This window comes from Citrus clementina, unplaced genomic scaffold (assembly GCF_000493195.1).
Source record: "Citrus clementina cultivar Clemenules unplaced genomic scaffold, Citrus_clementina_v1.0 scaffold_4, whole genome shotgun sequence".
NCBI lineage: Eukaryota > Viridiplantae > Streptophyta > Magnoliopsida > Sapindales > Rutaceae > Citrus > Citrus x clementina.
In genome coordinates this window covers 24710368-24731562 of record NW_006262274.1, presented here as the reverse complement: position 1 = coordinate 24731562, position 21195 = coordinate 24710368, and the positions used below count along the sequence as shown (strand labels likewise).

The following is a 21195-nucleotide window of genomic DNA, read 5'->3' as shown; positions in this document are numbered from 1 at the left end:
GTGCGTGCGTGCGTTAGAGATTGAGATTGAAAAGCTATACTTTTTAAGTTGTAACACTAAAATATTTGATAAATAACAGTTGCTACAGTTTGTAAGATATATTAATATAATTTTTTACTTATATAATAAAAAATTTATTATAATTTTAATAATTTAATCAAAATTATTACTTAAAATTTATATTTACTATATATTATTAATTTTTATTTAATAGTTATAATGTTTTTTTTTAACAATAACTAAAACTTAAAATCTACAACACTTCAATTTCAAACGGGACTTAAATAATGCCATTATGTATTATGAGCCGGGTGATGTGGATGTGAATTTGTCAATTCTATTAAACAATTTTAATCATTGCCGAATTATGTAAGAGCCGACGGCAGTAGAAATATATGCCCGTTGACAGAATATGAAGATTATAAATCAGATACAAGCTCCTCTTTTAGATCCGCAGGTTAATAGTTGGGCATAAGCTTTATTTCCTCATTTCGAAAGTCCAAAATCTCATTTAAAAACTTACTAATACATTTAACATTTTAACCCTCAATTTTCAGAATTCATCCAACTACGGCAGTAGAAATATATGCTCGTTGACAGAATATGAAGATTATAAATCAGATACAAGCTCCTCTTTTAGATCCGCAGGTTAATAGTTGGGCATAAGCTTTATTTCCTCATTTCGAAAGTCCAAAATCTCATTTAAAAACTTACTAATACATTTAACATTTTAACCCTCAATTTTCAGAATTCATCCAACTATGGTTCAAGCTTATACCATGGGAAACTTCTGTGAATGAGTTATGGTTAATCAGAAAGGAAGTAGCTTGTGATGATGGTATGGTTGATGTCCTGAGAAGCTTGAGTTGCTCTTCAAAAAGCTTTAGCAGAAAACAAAAACTCCCTTCTCTGATTTCACCATCTTTTTTGCAGGGGCAGATCCCACAATTCTCTCAAGCTAAGAATCAAAACTCAAGAATCAAATTATTATCTGCGCAATTATCAATAAACAAGTAGATAGAGAAAAATAACTAGGGCAACTGTTCATACGACCAGAATATATCGGCCAGCTCATAAATGCATTCATTATGAACATATCAAGAAGGAAAAAGATCCATTACCCGGAGCATATCAAAGCGAGAGAAAAGCACCGTGCAAGTCATGTTATGCGACCCTTCAAGCATGTTAACAATCTGCAATAATAATTTTATCAGTACAAATAAATAATATAAGTTTTTTAAATACACATAACACACAATCAACTGCTAAGAAAAATTGAGGGTCATCAGTTTTGCAGATATCATGCTCACCTCTGGGTAAAACTCCTTCCTCTCTGGGAGAGAATAGATTATCAAATTTTGAATTCCACGAATCTACTCGCAAGTAAAACCAAATAGATGTGTTACAATATACACCAATCTATACAAATGCCACTAACGCTTCAAGAAATAATTAGTATTCTGACAACAAGAGGAGGAAATCAGTTTAACCTTGTATCTGTGGTAAAAATGGGATCTCTCTGTGTAGAGAATCATCTTTCGCTTTCCTTCAAAAAACCAAACTCGTGCACGAGATATATCACTTGGTTCTGTGTAACTAAAGAGCAAAGCTAACATTAAAATCATATTTGCAAAATACTGGAAAGTTTATACTCCAACTCCAAACTTTCGAGGAAAATGGATTAAATTATCCAAATGAGAAAGAAAGAACAGAGCTTCTTACTCCCCAAGTAAACAGAAGGATGCATTCTGCGACTTAAGAAAATTACGAAGACGAACAAATTCAAAATAAGAACTGAGAAATAGCATAATCCCCCCCTGCATGGATAGATGAAAAAGGAAATGCAGAATTTAACAAAAAATTAACAATAATGTAAATCAGCAAAATTAACAATAATGTAAATCAGCTCAAATACCCCAGGATTCATCTTTCAGGTTTCAAACACATTTAAATACCTGAATTGAATCTTTTATCTTCGGGAAGACCTGCACCAAGAAAATCATTCTTATAAGCATCTCTTAATATTTGAATAAGGCTGAAAAAGAGTAAGTTTGCATTAATTTAAATTAAATCCAATCTTTAAGCAGCCTTCCCGATGGAAGTCCTTTTTTATCCTCAGCGCATTAGCCTCCTCCCATTAGAGCAATGTGTACAAACACTAACTAGTGTATGTTGTTCACATTCCGATTCTATGTTCCATATGAAGACTACCATTTTTAATCCTCATAAATAAGTTCCAAACCCATGTCAACTTGAATTATAATACAAAGTTTGAATTCCAAATCCTACCTACGTTAGCACAAGTAGGAAACTTAAACTCAATCAGCAGGAATTCAAATACCATTCTAAGTTGGAAGTAGACCAAAACAAGAGATAAACCATATAGCACATAAACTGTAACAGGGCCAACCCTAATAGTAATTGACTACCTATGATTTTTATTCCAAAAAAATAACTAATCTACCTTCTTAGTAAAATACTCGAGACGAGCATCATCCGCTTTTTCTATTGAGTCTGCATTAAATCGTTCATAAATCTGTCAAATTAAACAGCAAAAATATGCATTAACATTATGTAAGTCCCAATATCAATCCATATATTAATCCATGTTGCCTGAAAAGGATAAATTTGTAAGGATTCTATTTTGACAGAAATAAATCCAGAAACAACCATCAGGAAAACTAGTAAGACATACCTGCCGCACGTTGAGTAATACCTTAGGAAGAACGCCTTTATATTCACACGCCAATTTCACCTGTAATTTTAACTAGTCAAATGGATGAACTACATAAAAAGAAGATTTGCTTTGTTATATAAGGATACCAAATTGTTTTCAACAGTATTCTTAGAGAAAAGTGAAATTTTAGGCTTTTTTATATTTGCCATCCTCAATATATGAACTAAATGGAGGAAATGGGCACAGATTTTGCATTTTCTTTAGTAACAGCTATTTGTGCTTTTAGGCAGTGTAAAACCACCTCAAACACATCAAGGCAGGCATTTTAAAGCACCTCTAAGAAACCTAGTGCATGGGTAAAATAAAACATATAGAAAACAAAACAAAGAATACCTACGGACCTTTCCTTGATAGTTGGCGCAATGGTGGTTAAAAAAAGCATTGATCTCTGGAACAAGAACGTAGAATAGGTCAGAAATGCTTATTTTTCATAGATAGGTCAGAAATACTTATTTTTCATAGATACATTTATGTAAAATGATAATTAAAGAAAGTAGACTTGTTGCACCGCCATGCACTTTAATAGAGCACAGAAATGATAAACATAAGTTGGCTGAAAAAATAAAAAACAAAAAGTTAAAACCAGATAAAGGCTTTATTACTCGATAACATTTTTGAGTCATCATACATGAGAGGCTAATTTAAGCTGTGGAAACTACTACAAAGTAATGCCTTGATCTGAATTCGATAATTAATATTTCAATTCCTTAAAAATTTACACACACATACAGACAATTGCAAATTTATGCAAAGCCTTCCTGGATAAAGAACATGGGGACCCGCTACCTGGGTTAGGATGATAACTTAAGAGCACTGTTTGCCGATAAAACCTTGAATATCCATCCAGGTACCTAAACATGAAATACAACATTCAGGAGTCAATTTATAAGAATAAATGACTCTAAATCAAATGAAAATTCATCTACCCAACTATCCAGTTCAATAGAAGTAAACAGACTACTATCATCCTACAACTGTCTTGAAATGTCTGTAAATAAAAGAACGTTAATTAGTATCAAACTTGAATAAATTATTTACACATACCACTGTCTAATGCGCATAACATCAGTTCCATGCTGCTTAGATGGTATGCGGTTCAATTGCTCAACAACTTCAATCAGCCACGACCAATTCTGGATTTTGTTCATCAGAAAGGAGAAGATAATTTTTTCAGAAAATGAATTAATAAAATGAGGAGTAACATTGTACTTCATGTCATAAGCTGCAAAAACATATATTTCAAGTAAATCAATATATTAGGATGTATACCTGCATTAATATTATGTCTGCATGATCAATAATAAGAACCTGTTGACATCAATGAAACATATTCTCTCCATTAGTACAAAAGGAACTGCATAAGCAAACCAGAAGGAAGATATAAAATAAATCATTCATACTCCAAAAACAGATTTGCACCTCAATCGAAGAAAGATAATCGACATCTTGTTCCTTGTTTTCCTCAGCCTTTGTCATTTTCTAGCAGAGGAGAGTATGTTAATTGATTTGTTAAACAAGTTATAATAAAAAAACTCTGTTAATTTTTTAGTAGATCAACATGTGAACAGAATCATAAGTGGAAGTTAAACCATCAAAATCAGAAAACAGAAACATTGCAGCTTTGAGATTGCAGGAAAAGGGTGGATGCTTACTTGATGTAAATTGACAGGAGAAGCTACAATCATGTCTGAAGTGTAGAAATCATTGTATAACTTTATGCTCTTCCTGAACAGAACAAGGAAAAAATATGACAAAGACAACTGGGAAATGAGTAAAATGCAAATTCATCATCTCTCTACCAAAATGATAACAATGTAAAATTTAAATTAATTGAAAGGAAAACAATTTTAATTACTTCTAGAAGTAAACATCAGACCAAATTAAAATTGAAGATCCTAGTACGAAATAGATAATTTGATTATCTGTGTGTCACTAATATTGCAGCCTTTCAATCAGGAGTTTTCACGAGAAACTCAAGAATACAGTTTCATTCATGATGCGAAGATGTATTAATTATCTTTTACTTGCTCAGATACTTTTTGTAATTCACTTCAGATTGCACGACGGAAATAGATGATACACAGACTAAACCAACCATAAAAGTAAGGTTAATAGTTTTCTTTGAAGAAGAAACTTCAAATAGATCACCGGAGTATATTAAAAAATTCTACCTTGTAAATTTAATGCCTATAGAAAAGTTATCATCGTTATTCCCACCAAAAAGTATTTGATAATCACTGGGCTTGGACTTTTGAGAATTTGATTTCCTAGTGCCACGGATATTTTGTGATGCGTCATCGTCGTCTTTGTCTTCTTCCTCTTTTTTGGTCCCAAATTCATCACAGAAACGGTCAATATGCTCCACATTTACCTGAGAAATGGATAACCTTCAACAGTTCTGTCATCTTTTTTTTTTTTTCTTTAGCAAATACCAAAATATGCTGAGATTAATGCCAAGTAATATCCAAGGCATTTTGCCAATGACCAATTAAGCATAAATAACAGAAAATAAGATTACCTTGTGAGCATCGGGGGTCAGTCGTATTAACCTCTTAACAACATTAAGTGCAATGCTCTTCAGTGGCAATAATATCAAAACCTGCAACACATTTTTGAAACTTATGTTGCTTACTTAGCAAGCAATCTATATGCAGTGGTACAAACTAGCAAACAATCTAGTGGCATTCAGTATGCTACAGACTACTCGACATGTTACTAATGTAAGTCTCAATTTAGTGTCAATAGCAATGTGAAAGACTGCTCCTATAAAGTAACTAGGACTATTTGCCCAACGAATAACACAGTGAAAACTGAAATGTAAAATAAGGAAGAAAAAAGAAAGGAAAGAAAACAAAATATAAATTGAAGTTTAGATGCCAACCCAGTCTATATATACATAGAGTCCCATTTACTAATTACCATATCAAGTGTAAAGATTTTAAAGATGAAATACAGTAAAAAAGACAAGTCCCATAGGAGAAAAGCAGAGAACACCACCTTAGGACGAGTAAATCCCCGATCAAGGAATGCATCACCAATAAGTATTCCCTCCTTAGCACTCCCTTTGTTCTTTGCCACCTTTGTGTCATTCTTTGTTACAAGATCCCTAGTTCTGAAGATGTGATTGAGCTGCGTGACAATCTCATTATTTTATCATTGTGAATAAATGACACTCAAAATTCTAACATTTAAGGGCAAATGAAATTTCTCAAAGACAAGCGATAGATGCATGGACCCACAGAATGCATAAGGTACGTTTCCATTATGTTTGAATCTTCTTCCTGGCCTTTGAGATAAAAAGGTTTCTTGTTAGAGTGCAGTATATCCCGATAGCTGTTGCCTAAAAGAGAAAAAGAGCATGTTACCCACATAATTATGACATGGATCCAAGCTGCCACATGCGGATCCATAAAAAATTAATATCAACATAATTGCAGTCATGAATTTTTCGATTGTGACAATATGCCAATGTATCAACATCAATTACCCTATACTATAAGAACAGGTAACAAACATGGCTGAGTTACAACAAAACATGAAACTCAGAGAGTTTAAACACAACTTAAGCAAACTCGTATACCTACTTGTCACCAGCTGAATTTGACATAGACATGAAGAAACAAAAGCAAGAAACATGACAGACTTACAAGAACACTTTCATGAAGCATACTTACACAGAGAGAAAAAACTTCTTTGTTTGGATGAATGGAAGTCATTGCCTCCAGATTTATTGTAAATATCCAACCAGTGCTTATACAACTTTGGTTTGAGACCATAATCAGAATACAGATTATCATCCTGCAAAAAACAATGAATTGCACCAAAAGTTTGTCAAAACTGCAAAACAAGCAGTTCTAATGTAGCCAGCACTTGAGTGTAATGAATAAGGGGGAGGAAGAGTATGCCAACTGGTTAAGCTTTAACAATTCAGACCTTTATGGCCATAATCTCATGAAATATAGCAAATTGAAGATCTGCCACTATAGAGACAGAGACATAGGGAAGACTCCAGCAAATTCTAATGGTATATTCAGACATGGAATGGAAAAAGAAAAGAAAAGGGCATCTAAAGGAGGCGTCCCAGGCATATCTAATTTAAATTAGAGTCCCAACAACCACATTGATCAGATCCAATTCATTAGCAAGAAATATATATCTCATTAATAAGAAACAAAAGAGAACAGTAGTAACACAAAAGAGAGAGCAAGTTGACCATTGAAGTTAGGGACAATTTTCATGAACGAAATAGATTTTTGTACGAGCTATACTGCACAGCTATTTAAGCAATTTATTCTCCCATTATTTTGCATATAAAAAGAAAATGAATTCTTTCACTAGATGGATGGTCAAATAATGTGAAGCTGATCAAACTAAAACAGATCGCAATAAATACCTTGAGGAAACACTCTCCTGTGCCCACCCACTTGCAGTTTGACATGTCAACAGCAGGTACCTCCCATTCATATTTTAATTTCTTCTTTGATAGATCATCAACCTCTTCTTTTGACAAGTTGTGTCCAAAGTGTTCATGGAAAGAACTGCATGATGAAAGTTATATTCAATCCTTTAGAATGACAAGCCAACAAAAGAATAGAATAACCATGTGTTAGCACAATTAGTAAAAGTTATCTTAATTTTAAATGAAGTGTTAGATATTATGGTAAAAATATGAACTAGTAAGAAAATGTTTAGTATCCAAAAAAAAAAATGAAGAGAAAAATTCAAAATAACATAATGCAAATAAACCTTGCATGTGCTGATGCCTCTGAAGAAGGTTGCCCGTTGAGACCCAAGCCATGCTCTTCATCTGTGTCAGAGGCCACAGAATCAGCATCTTCATTCTGCTCTCTAATGCCAATGCTGCCGGGCTGTTGCAGTGTACCTTCTGTTGTACAATTTCTAGACTCAGTATCAGTTCCTACAGACAAGAATAAAGAAGACCAATGAAATTCAGGATGACAAAGTACACCTGTAGAAAATATAATGCAAGTAATAAACGATTAAAAACTATACATTTTACTAAGTAAACATATGTTGTTCCTTACCTTCACCACTAATGTCATCCTCCTGCTCAGATTCACTAAGAGATTCAGGGCCACCCACTCCCTCCTCTTCTGAATCACTTCTACCTTCTTCTTGTCTTTGTCTACCAAAAAAATGTGCAAATGACAGTTTTATTTTGGGATTTTTTCATCTAAATCAATTTTGGAACAATGCTTGACAAGATAATTAACTATCAATGACTAAAACAATAGTCCATCCATTAAAACTACAATTCATAATTTTAGCACATGATCAGAAAGGCAGCTAAAATGGGAGTACCATAAATGAACGCGACAGCTATAAGCACAGACTATAACAAATTATCATGTGTTACATCTTACCTCATCTTAAATGCATCAGCAACAGATTCACTGCTCGAACCAAGTTTCATCAGCAAATTATCATATACCGAAGGCTCTTTATAAATTACTTCCTCAACTGCATCACCGCTAGATTCTTCACCAGATGCTTCCTCTGTAGCAACAAGTCATCAAAAAATTGAATAGTTTCAAAACTTGGAAGACACAAGTAAGTGGTTCCACAGAGTATTTTATCAACAAATTTCACATTCCACACCGATAATGATAAATTTAATAAAAACCTGAGGAGCTTGGAGATGAGCTATGAGCTCCGTTCTCTTCTTGTATTTTCCTCAAACGCTTATTTCTGTCGAACTTGTTTGACATCTTACTGTTCGTCAATCCTGCATCAATGTAGACTCATCAAACTCAACGTTAAACCAAATAATAGTTGATAATATTTAGAAAGTAAAGAAAAAAAATTAATATAATCCCGAATTAACAATTCTAAATTAAGCTTATAATTTTATACGGCGGGTAAGTGTGCTCACTTCTAATAAATGTACAAATTCATTTCCTTTCCGCATTTTTTCAGCAGAAGAATAAAAGGGAAAAAGAAAAAGGAATTTCAAACTTTTTTCAGGACAGATTAAATTGAAATTAAAAAAAAAATACCTCGTTTTTTAACGAATTGCTTCCCCATCCCAATAAACAACTAGGGTTCTTTTCAATTACAACTCGGTTTTCTAATGTTTAAGCAAGAGATAAGGGAGGACAGCACAAAATTTAAATCTTAAACCTCAGTTTCTAGGGCTTTAGCGCGAGAATGCGATCCTGAAGACTAACTGAACCGGGTTCGCGTTCTAGTTCGAATCGGTTCGAGCTCAGCCAATGAAAGCCCACTTAAAAAATTAAGGATAGCTTGGGCTTACGCCTTTTCCATTTGAGTTGGATTATTAGCACCCATCTAAAATCTTGGTAAAACTTGGAGACGGTAAAATTATCCTCAAACTTACTTGTAAAAATTTATTGCGGGATGTAGGTGAGTTCAGTATTGAAAAAAAATCTATAGAATATCTATACGGTTATCCGTCAGCCCGTATTCTTTATTTTAATTATTTATATTTTTAATTTTAATTATAAATTTATATTAAAATTTTAATTATAAATATATGTAAGTTAAAGTTATTAATTCCTAAACTGAATTTATCTCACTACAACATAGACACACACACACACACATATATACACAAACAAGAAACTTTTAATAAGTATAAATTTTATAATTTTCAAGTTTAAAATGTTGATATTTTATTTTAATATGATTGTTTTTGTTTGTTTTGCTTTAATGACTTAAATTTAATGATTGCTTATTCAAGTTGGATTTTTATTTGTTTAATTTATTGTTAACGGTAGTTGTACAAAATTTACTCATTAATACTGTTGACGATACTTATATATTGATTAAAAGATGGAGTAAGGCATTGATACTAATATGATGATTTGCCTTTGACATAAATATTTTATGTTAGATTATTATATTTTTTATATTTATTTTAAAAGTTTTTTTTTTAGTATTTATGATTTTAAAAGAGTAAACTCTCAAAAAGTTTGTTACGAGTTTGGTAATTACTAAAACTCAATGTGGGTGGCTTTAAAGAAAAAAAAAGTAAAAACTCGTTCATAATTTAAATTTTTTACAAGCATGGGTTTAATAATAGCAAACCCACAACGAACGATACCTATAAACATCCTTAGCCCTTTTTTCAAAACTGCAAGAGTAACCTTAATCAAAATTATCATTGAGGACAAACTCATTTGTGAGTTAAGTAAACCTCTCTTCTCCCAAGGTTACACAAGTATGATGGTCTACAACCTCAACTATGACAAAAATTGTTTTGTGACATGATGGTGCATTTTTAATTTTAGAGCATGAAGGTTCTTGCATGCAAAATTGAGTGAAAACTGAAAATTGTAAAATAAACGAAAAAGAGTTTCGTACAAGATCAAAACAGAGAAAGGAAAAGTCAGAATAGTTTGCAATAAGCTCCTATTGGGTTTATTGAGAACAAAATAAAAAAATTAAAAAAAAAAGACATAAGGGCTGTTTTGGTATCACAACGTGTTATGAGAATTATCAAAAGGGGTGAGGACTATTTCAATTCATTAAATTCCTTCCAACACTCACTTAAAAGAAAATTAATTACTAAAAATTTAAAAGTTTAAAAATCTCAAATTATCTTTAGGAATCTTATTCTCTCTCTATCTTACAATTATATATTTTCTTTATTTTCACATCCCACAAACTAAACACTCAATTCCACTCTCTTTTAAATTTATTATTTTGCTTTTCATAGTATACCATGATCTATATTTCATGCTTTCTATATGTAAGAATTTTTTTTCCTTGATATTAGCTTTTATGTTTGGTAAAAATTAATTTCTAAATATTCATTAACTTTCATAATTGATAAAATTATTTATGTTCATCTTTAAATAGTGAGTTTTATTTAACTAAAAAAATGAATGAATTGACAAAAATTTGTGAAATTGAGAAGAGAAAGAAAAGAAATAGTTAATTAAGTAGTTTTTTTTCAAAACAAAATTTAGATATTAAAATTCTTAATTAAAAAGAAGATGTAGAGAGGAAATTGGTGATTTACAATATTTAAAATGTTTCTTTCCACAAAGTTCACAGCCCACTGCTTTACTTCTTGAATGGTCCCTCAAATATTATGCCTTAGTATTGTGAAATATGTTTGTAACAAATTATGCATCCCTTCAGATTCGAGGGTGTTGCTTTACATGGGCTGCTTGATTTCTTCTCTAATATAATTTTAAAGCATGTTTTATCTGTTACACAAAAGGCAATGGCGGTCCAATTTTGAGTCCATATATTCCTCTGTATGTATTAAAAGAACAACAAAGTGGAGAACAGTTGCATTTTCATTTACTCTAACACTAAAATACTACAAATACAATTTTCAAAATTCTTTTCAGCAAAAAACCATTTTATTCTTTATGTTTCTTTATAGCTAGCTTCTTTGCATTCACATAATTTAAGTGTTCTTTCCCCTTTATTAGGCTCTTGATGGGCTGTAGCACCAAATCAATTTGTCGGTTCACTGCTTGTAGGCTCAACAAACCAAGATCTTTGCTTTAAGATGAGTTCAACATCCAAGAAATGTTCATTCATCCTCTTCTCAAGGCTTTTTGTGGTCCAATGTCATGTAAAATAAAAAAATGGCTCTCGGTTTCTTGTGCAAATCATAAAGAACCTTGATATAGTCATAAATTTTATACAAATTATGTGACATAATTATATTTTATATAAATTAAGATAAATTATATGAATTATGAGATATTTTAATTCAATTAGTACATTAATATCATATTAATTTGTATAAAATAAATTTATACAAATTTGTAATTCTATCATTTTCATTAATTATGCATAAGAGTAATGTTTGTGAGTTAATTAATTTTTTAATAGGGAAATTATCATTGCACCACCTCTATTTTGCCTTATGTTCATCCAACTACCACAAAATTTTAACATATTTTCTACACCACATTTTTTTTTAAATTTGTATCAATTAGCCACTTTTGCACCAATACCGTTAAATAATTTAAACGAAATAACAATTTAACCCCTAAATAAATTTTAAAAAAATCATTTTATTTTATAAAAACTTATAAAAAAAAGAAAATTATTGTTTTAAAAAATACCCCTAAATTCAACAAAAAAATAAATCCCAAAATTAGAATTTTTATTTTTAATAAAAATCTAAATAAAAATTATAATTATAAAAATATTACAAAATTTTGGGATTTAATAAAATTCCCTAAATTATTAAAATTTTGGAATTTATTTTTTAATAAATAAATTCAGTTATTTTAATAAAATTTTACAAAATTATAATTATAATAAAAATAATTATTAAAATTTTACAAAATCTAAATTTAATAAAAATCAACTGAGCACCTCTATTTGGGATTTATTTTTTTATTAAACTTAGGGTATTTTTATAATAATAATTTTCTTATTTTTCAAAGTTTCTATAAAATAAAATAGTCTTTTAATTTATTTAGAGATAAAATTGTCATTTTGTTTAAATTATTTAATAGTGTTAGTGTAAAAGTGGCTAATTGATACAAATTTAAAAAGAAAAGTAGTACAAAAAATATGTTAAAATTTTGTAGTTGTTGGATGAATATAGGATAAAATAAAAGTGGAGTAATGATAATTTTCTTTTTTAATAAACTTTTGAGTAATGATATAGCCACAAACTCCTATACAAACTTATTTTGTACAAACTGACGTGGCATTAATTCATTAGTTGAATGAAAATATAAATTAATAAAAACAAATCATGTGGGCCAAATAATATTTAATTCAATCAATCTTATCATGCCACATCAGTTTGTACAAAATAAGTTTGTACAAGAGTTTGTGGCTGTATCATTACTCTAAACTTTTTATGTGTACTCCTCCAAATTCGGTGGGGGGTAGCAGTGTCCTGTCGACGGCGACACAATGCCATGTTCTTGGTTCCTTGTCCCAAATAACCTGATTTAATATTAATACTTTAGTCCTTAATTAGTAGCAAAGAACATGATTCTAATTGTCAGAAATCATAAATCTTCATTAAACAACAGAAAACTTCAACATAATCATTAATCATTTTGTAACTGCAAAATAATATATATTTTATTTCTCTTTTCTTTGACGAATCCCCCAAACCCTTAATTACAATTGCTTCATTAATACATGCAAAAAACAGAGACTGTATGAAACTCAAAAGCTGAACCGCAAGACAAAAACTCAACCCAGAAAAGTGAAAAATTAACCCAAAGTGTTCTGAGGCCTATGTATTTTACGATTTGAAGATCAACAACTATGAACACAAAAAACAGATAACGGAAGCACTGCAAACACAAAAAGATGGAACCAATGCTTCAGAAGTCACCAAGTCACAACCTTGAAAATCCTTAAATTCCTAACATGAGATGATGGACTTTTCTTCCGAATCTGATGTTGAAGATTGCTTTGACACCCACCAAACTCTGAGACTTTTGTCCAGGCTTCCACTGTAAAGCAAGAACCCGCCGCCGACGGCGTTAGGTGAAGCTTGCAAACATTTTACGGGCCCTTCATGGCCAGTAATGGCCCCAACTCTACAAAGTTTACCAAAAGCCTCCCTCTTCCATATCCCGATACTCTTATCAGCCGATCCACTACACAAAAATTCACCCACCAAACATACACACAACACAGCCATTTCATGTGCTTTAGTCTCACACGCCAATTTCCACCTCACGATCTCAACATTCCCTTCCCATCCCATAACAAATCCATCTGATCCCCCACCGTAAACCCACTTGCCATCGTCAGAAACCACCACTGAGTTCAATGACACATCCTTATGACCTTCCAAAATTCCCTTCAATGAGTGACAGTGACTCTTGCCTAATTCTTTGCCCCAAGCCTTAATCTTCCCATCAGCGGAAGCTGAGTACACAATCCCTTTACTAGCAACAAGCCCATTTACGGCATCATCGTGAGCCTTAATTGACTCCAAGCACTTCAAATCAGCTACCCTCCACACTTTCAATGTCTTATCCCATGAACCTGAATAGATCAACCCATTATAAACCGTCAAACAAGATATACTATCAGCATGTTCAATCCATAATCTCTTATGATGCCTCCGAGTTTGCACATAATTACTCTGCTTCATAAACTTCCCCAAGTAATCCTTAGTTGTAGGCAAAGTATCAACAAGCCTAAACACATTCTCCGAGCTTCTTGACACCTTCCAAACCCTAATCCTACTATCTTGATGAGCCGTAAACACTTTGTTTCCCACCGTTACTACCGCTTTCACCGATCCGTCACCATGTCCAAACTTGGTAAACATCCTCAAATCAGGCTGCTGCCACACAATAATATCCTTTCCTTGAGACGCACTCAAAATAAATTCCCCACATAAAGCCAAAGAAGAAACCGACCCGACATGGCCAGAAAGAACAGCCAACGATCGGTGTGATTTGCATGGCATCTTGTAATCAACTTGTTTCAGCAACTCAAAACGGTGAGATCCTTGGGGGGTTTCTTCAGCCTCGCTGCTAGTAGTGCTAGTGCTCGTACTACTCCTGCTGTTGCTGCTCATGCTCATGCTTCTAGTAGATGATAATAGTGGCGTTGATAGTGTTAATGTTTCCTGCACGAGATGATCAGCAAGAGCACCCATATTGATGATGAATTGAATTTGAAATACAGGAATTAAAAGAAAATTTTGCTTGCAGGAGCGGAGACGGAGTTGATAAAAGAGGGGGGGCACGAATTTCTTGAGGGAAAAGGGCGAGAGAGTTTATTATTTTTTTAAATACTGCGTGGGGGATTGGTGCAACGGCTACTTTGAAAATATAATTTCACAAGTGTGTGATCTGTGATCATGTAAGGAACGTTTTACGTGGGGACCACTGTTTACTGGCTGTTTCTTTCTGTCATGGTGCTTCTTTTTTTTTTTTTTAATATTTAGTGGAGTAAAGCTATTGCGGCAGCGTTTTACTGTTACACGACCAATGGATTGGTAGCTTTGTGCTCCGGCAGGTTCCCTCCCTCGAATTAAAATTCAATACTGAACTTAATTTTTAGTCAGTACTGAATTAATAGTAATGATTTGTGTTTTTATTTTTTTATTTTTATTACCTTACAACCGTTGATGCAATGGGCAGCAAAAAGTACTAAATATTTGTCCAATTCCCTCTGGATGAGCATTTATAATGGTTTGGTGTATTTTTAATAATAATAAATAATATATATATATATATATATAATCATTCTTAAGTACGGATCCCTGCATTTTTTTAATGCGAACATATTATTAAACCGTGTGGTTTAAAGGAGTTAATTTTTTAATAAATTATAAAACTGTGTCATTTAAAAAAGTTAAAAACTAATGTTCTTAAATCCTACAATTTTAAAGTATATCCGTATAAAAATAAAATAAGGGTAGCCGCACTAGAGAATATATAAATATATATATATATATAATGAATTACGATTTCTAAGTTAATATATACATCCCTTTGCATAACAAACTCAATTTTAAGTCTCGTTTTTTTTTTTCTTATCACATACTACTCATTTTATAACGGCAATCTCACAACATTTTTTTTATTGCATTGACATTCATTTAAGATATATTGATGATTTAATTTTCTTATTATAGTAAAATCTCTATATAGCAAAACTCATATAGAAATATTCTCTATATAGTCAAAAAAAAATTTGATCCTTATTTATGTCAGTTAAATAAGAATAAACTCTATATTTTAATAAGTTATAAATTTTCAAAATCTCATTTTAAGGAAATTGCCTCTATATATTAATAGTTATACATAGATAGCAAAAAAAATATATGTTATATAACATTAAAGGTTTAAGATATAATAAAATAATCAATCTCAAGTTATTTGACAGTTGGGACAATAATTTTTTATTTAGACCTTTAAAATAACTTTGAGTATTCTTACCACTGTGGGGATATACGCACCAAATTTTAAAATTATGTATATCTCTTTTATCAATATCTACACATTGTATTGGAAATAATTCATTAATTGATTATTAATGTAGCACGTATTATATTATATCTACGCCTAATCGCCTCTATTAAGTTATAATTTTTTTATAATAACAAAATTAATTTGATTCGAATGTTATGAATACTGAGAGATGTTGCTATATAGTTAGTTTGACAACCTTGGATTTGAGTGGACAATTTGGATCAAATTAAAACTATATTAACCAAAGTTGGTTAGTGTGAGTGGTTCGGCACTCTCACTCCTTAAGAGAGGTCAGAGATTCAAGCCACGCTCTTGTATAGAATCACCACTTTGGCCAGCATTTTACCCCTTACGGGTCGACCCGGTGCGAACAAGGATTAGTCTGGGTTATGGTACGGGCTTAAAGATACCTCCCACAGTTGGGGCTCACTCAGGACTACCTCGTGATTTAGACAAAAAAAATAAAAAATTAAAACTATATTCGGCCATTTTCTTTTTATTGCCGAAAACAAGTTACCACGGTGGACTCTTTCAGATTAAGCACTTTTTACACAAACTATCAATTGGACAAAATCGATAGTGCGCTTAGTACGGAACATAAGACTTCGGACATTCTTCCTCAAAGCTTCTGGCGCACCAAATCTTTGTCTCTGCTATCAAAAAGTGCTCTGTCAGAACATTTTTGTTCGTTTATAATCCACCATTATCTCCACAAACGAAGTTTTTTTTTTTTTTTTTTTAAGGCCGCTATATCCAATTTGTTAGTTGAAAGAATAATCTCAACCAAAAAAAGGTTTTAGAAACACATTATTGGACGTTAGACTGATTTCTTTCTTTTTTTAAAAAAATGTGCCACCTAAATCTTACAACTAGCTTTGATAATTGACCTCCATTAGAAAGGATAAAATTTATTGATATTGTTTTTAGTACCAATTTGTTAATAGTTCTTCAATAGACTGAAGTGTTCGGTTAAGATAAGAACAAAAGAACATTAATTAATTAAAACAAGTTGATAGAAGAATACGTCTCCGATGATTAGAAAATTTATTTAGTTAATTATTAAGGATTAAAAGGTTATTGAAATAAAGGTACTTGTTACCTTACATAATAATGTAAGGTATGCAGCTGTCCTACAATCGAACGATTGTAAAAATATAAAGTAATGGCAATTCCTATCTTACATGCATGTAAGATAGAGGGATCCTAAAGTAATAGAATTCAATATTTTCCAGTGTTTTCATAGTTGTTGGATTTTCATCAAACGGTTACAGGATAATTATATGCCTTACATTATTATGTATAATAATGTAACATGCTTCTAAAATAAAACAATCTTGTCTTTTCAACCATACATGTGTGCAATGTACCAAAACTGTATTGTTTGTATACAAGTATGCAGTTGAGTTAGGAAACTGCAAAAAATATATTTGTTTAACTTACACTAATTGATTTGATTTAATGATAATCCGTCACTTGTCACGATATCAAATTTACTTTATGACGCCTTAACTGTATATGGACACCTTGGTGATTAGAGTTGCATTATTAATGAACTATTATATTTATTTAGTTTAGTTAACCTATAACCTGTGTATATATAACAATATATTAATCTTGTAGTACATATTGTGCTACTCCATCTTTAACCCGAGTGGTGGCTTAAAGTTCCCTTATGGGGACATGTATCGTCCCAAAATAAAATTTGGTTAGTGGTAGGCATCTTTCATACGATAAACTCTCACACTGATTTGTATTATATCTCTTTAGTTTGAACATTTATGAGTACAGAATTTTTTTTTTTTTAAAAAAAATTGAATGCTATACTTCCTTTAGTTTTCTTCTACAAGTGTGAGTAAAGATAGCCGACGGGCCGGACGGCACATGGTACGACACGTGTCCGTATAGAATGGCACGACACGTGTACGTTTCGGTGGGGCACGCGGCACGACACGACACCGACGTGGGCTGAGCCGGGCTTAAAATTTTAGATACCCAGGCCTTAAAAGCACGACATGAGAAAACGCTAGCAATAAGCATGTTTTATTTTTTAATAAAAATAAACTTACAATTTTATGATTTTATAGATAATTTGAAATTGAATCTTTTAATATATTTTATTAGTGCAAGTTTTCTGAATTTATTTAATTCTTACTTTAAAAAAACAATAATTGATTTATATTTATAATTTATTAAATAATTAATTAAATATCATGATTTATAAATATGTGTGTAACATTATAATGAACTATAATCTATAACTCTGCGCAAGTCTTAGTTAACAATTAAGTTAACTCTTAAGAAAAATTCATTGTTGTTGTTAAGTATTACAAAAAAATTATAATACCATACGATCAAACTTAATAATTAACTTTATATTCTCTTACTATTATTAGTTTATTATTATTGAATATGGACTTAGGTTTTGAGTTTTTGATTTTATTAAATTTGAATAAAAGCATATGGACCCAAAAAAGAACATAAGTTTGAGAAATAAACCAACAACTTGACATGCACTCTTAAAAAAAATAAATAAATTTATCGGGCTTTTTTCTTAGTTACGGCACGACACGTGTACCGAGCTGGGCCTAAGGAAAAAAAAAAAAACAGCACAAAACACATAACGAGTACGGTACGGTATAAGCACGAGTATGTACGAGCCTTCCTTATTGCCCATCTCTAAATGTGAGTAGTTGGATTTGGTAGATACTTTATTAATTTACAAGTTATGCATTCATGAAAGTTTGACACAAGCTCAATATGAAAGAACCCATCTGGGAAAATCCAAAATTATTAGGTCAATCAGTAATCTATCTACTTCAAAGTACATAATAAAAGATGGGCATGGGGAAATTCTACACTTTCATATCAACTGTCATGACTTGAAGGAAGCTCCAAATCTTTTACTCAAAAGTTCACCAGCAAATACTGATGAAATCTATAGTTTTGTATGGTCGGGAGTTGGGTCTTGTCCCTTCTGTGAGATGGACACGTGTTGTGTCGAGCCATGTCATGATTTATATGTAACCAACAATTATCCATATGATGCAAAGTAAGTCAACTGGAAAAAATTTGGCACCTGCATGCAGCATGTTTCAATCTTCACCTTTCATTGCTGGCTGATATGACTGATCTGTGTATTTTAAACTCTTCTCCACCCAAGTGCTATTATAGCTATTATACGCAATCAATCCTTAATACCGATTAATCAAACATGATGCTCTATAAAAGATGAAGGATTATAATACTTAATCTATACTAATTGAGTTTCTTGCGTATTATATAATCTGACTGGTATCAACTGCATATAGAAGAAAAATATCAACTGTCTAAGGAGGTTGTCTTAACTCAAGAATCAATAAAGTGACAATTGAAAGATACTGTTGAAATGTACTGGCACATTCTTCATGACCATGCACCTTCCTGCGTATTTGGAGTTCCAAACATCTCCTTCCTTAGCACTGATGCCACTTCCAACGATCACCCCTACTCTACAACATCCATTAACAAGACCCTTAACATGACTACTCCAACCCAAGTCAACACCATCGTCCTAAAGAACTCCTCAGCCCTCCACATCCTCCAATGTCGCAAAATCCCCCAATAATAGCGTTATAACCAAAGCAATGAAGCATCATGCTCTAAACACTTCTCTCTCATTTCTTCCCCAAAAATTCTCAGATTCTCTCATTATCCCCTCCTCACAAAATACAGCCATCAAAACACAATAACTAATAGCACTCCATACTTCTACTGCACGGCACTGTCTGTGGAGTCTGGACTCAAATAATAGTGGGTGACACTGTCACACACTCACAGAGCATTGTCAGCAGGTCTGCTTAATCCACAACTTCAACATTATCTACAGCAAGTTACAGAATTATGTCATGTGCCCGGTTGCTCAGTAGCTGCTCACTAAATCATTTCTGCTGCTGTGAGGGCCTCGTCCCTCAAGAATCATCCATATGGCTTGCTGTATAATTTTGATGAAATCCACTGTATCTATGCTGATACGAACATAAGGTATGCTCATAATTGATTGCCCAGATTGCTCATGCTGTAATGATGAGTTCATGGAACTTAAATGGTGAAGTTGGTCAAACTACACAACAGGGGAACAATGCCAAGATACAGTTCAAGTTGCCACCTTAAAAATACACAGGCAGCGTCATATAGTTCTCATTGATTGATTTTCTTATTCACTAGCACCCAGAGTAACCAATTGTTCCTTTCCAGCAAATGAATGAAATCACCTTACAATTGCACTCGAAGAGAACTGAAGCACTTCATGAACTCAAATAAAAACGCAACAAAGAGTTTAATTATTCAGCAAATGACACATCCTTTATTCCATAGATTAAAGCATTTACAAAGGTTTCACTGAACTCGGTTAAAACTATACAGGGAAAGAGATGAAAATGAACAATACAACACAAATGCAGATACAAAACTTGTTTGTAGACATGCAACTAGCTAGAAGGTCAATATTACAATAAAAACGCATCAGTCTGAAATTTCCTTCAACGAGGCTGATGAATGCGCCGTATGGGGGTGACTTTTGGGCCCATCACACACTTATTAGCCAGCTTCTTCCCACAATACTTGGCAGATCCCACTGGAGACTTCGGCCCTCGCTCCTTCAAAGGTTTTGATAAATTCAAGTTCTTTAACAAAGCCTTTGCATCCACTCCATTCCCAGTGCCTGTAATCGCAATCACAAAACAAAATAATTACAATTTCTTTCTTTTCTTTAAAGAGGATTTTTTGTTGTAATCAGAATTTACAAACCATCGAGAAGCACTCTTCCTTTCTCGAAATCTGATAAATTTTTTTCTTTAGATTCTACAGACAGATCAGCGCCGACAATATCAGGAAACTCATCCAAATCCGAGTAATCGCAGTCGTCGAAACTGCTGGTAAAATCATCTTCTTGATGCTGACTCAGCCAGTAATCACGGAACAGCGGCGAAGTCTTCACAAGGTCCCACCATTCCGGCGAAAAATCCTCCACTTCACCAAACGCAGCGTTCGGTATAAATATCGGCGCATTCGGATTCAATCGTGACCTTCGATCATCCACCATCGCCATCGCTTCTCAAAACTCTACAACCGATCACAGCAAATCACGAACGAGTCATACGCAATGTAGTAAACAAAAAAGAAAAATGATCATAGCCCTCCGATCTAGAAAGTTCGACTCACCGTGGTCGTTGATTCTTCTGTTCAGTTCAGTCACGAACAGTCCACCGTGCAAGTTGCACTGTAAATAGAGTAGAAATCTAAAGATGTCTTATATAGAGGGATAACGCTGGGCAAGCCGGTGACTCAACCGACACGTGTGCATTTGGGTTAATGATTTCGTATTGGTGATTTGGACGGTTGACAGGAAAGATGGTGATCGGACGGTTAGCATGAAGTGATGGTGGAGATATTTTCGATATCTCATTTTCTTTATTGACAATCTTAAGGAGTCGGGAAAGTTCATCTAGTGGAAATGGCGCTTATTTTCTGCTAAGGTTGGGCCACTAATATCGTTGCAACGTA

The 21195-nt window shown here is 32.7% G+C and overlaps 3 protein-coding genes across 3 annotated transcripts; all 3 read right to left on the bottom strand.

Moving 5' to 3' along the window:
* Window positions 1-406: 406 nt before the first annotated feature.
* On the bottom strand, window positions 407-8989 carry LOC18043870 (U3 small nucleolar RNA-associated protein 25). The gene is made up of 25 exons (XM_006438835.2): window positions 8755-8989; window positions 8382-8483; window positions 8122-8254; window positions 7783-7883; window positions 7484-7655; window positions 7131-7275; window positions 6412-6535; window positions 5977-6077; window positions 5735-5866; window positions 5256-5336; window positions 4909-5108; window positions 4390-4462; window positions 4157-4216; window positions 4007-4045; window positions 3782-3870; window positions 3524-3588; window positions 3079-3125; window positions 2696-2755; window positions 2465-2536; window positions 1956-1985; window positions 1723-1817; window positions 1491-1596; window positions 1311-1373; window positions 1122-1193; window positions 407-958 (listed from the first exon to the last, which is right to left on the bottom strand). The coding sequence occupies exons 1-25, from the start codon at window positions 8780-8782 to the stop codon at window positions 884-886; spliced, it is 2265 nt and encodes a 754-aa protein (XP_006438898.1). The 5' UTR covers window positions 8783-8989; the 3' UTR covers window positions 407-883.
* Window positions 8990-12821: 3832 nt separating this feature from the next.
* Window positions 12822-14429, bottom strand: LOC18043869 (protein JINGUBANG). The gene has a single exon (XM_024186490.1). The coding sequence runs from the start codon at window positions 14331-14333 to the stop codon at window positions 13080-13082; it is 1254 nt and encodes a 417-aa protein (XP_024042258.1). The 5' UTR covers window positions 14334-14429; the 3' UTR covers window positions 12822-13079.
* A 5544-nt stretch (window positions 14430-19973) lies between these two features.
* LOC18043868 (polyadenylate-binding protein-interacting protein 2) lies at window positions 19974-20915 on the bottom strand. Its single transcript, XM_006438833.2, has 3 exons — window positions 20854-20915; window positions 20440-20754; window positions 19974-20353 (listed from the first exon to the last, which is right to left on the bottom strand). The coding sequence occupies exons 2-3, from the start codon at window positions 20738-20740 to the stop codon at window positions 20172-20174; spliced, it is 483 nt and encodes a 160-aa protein (XP_006438896.1). The 5' UTR covers window positions 20741-20754; window positions 20854-20915; the 3' UTR covers window positions 19974-20171.
* Between the last annotated feature and the right edge of the window lie 280 nt (window positions 20916-21195).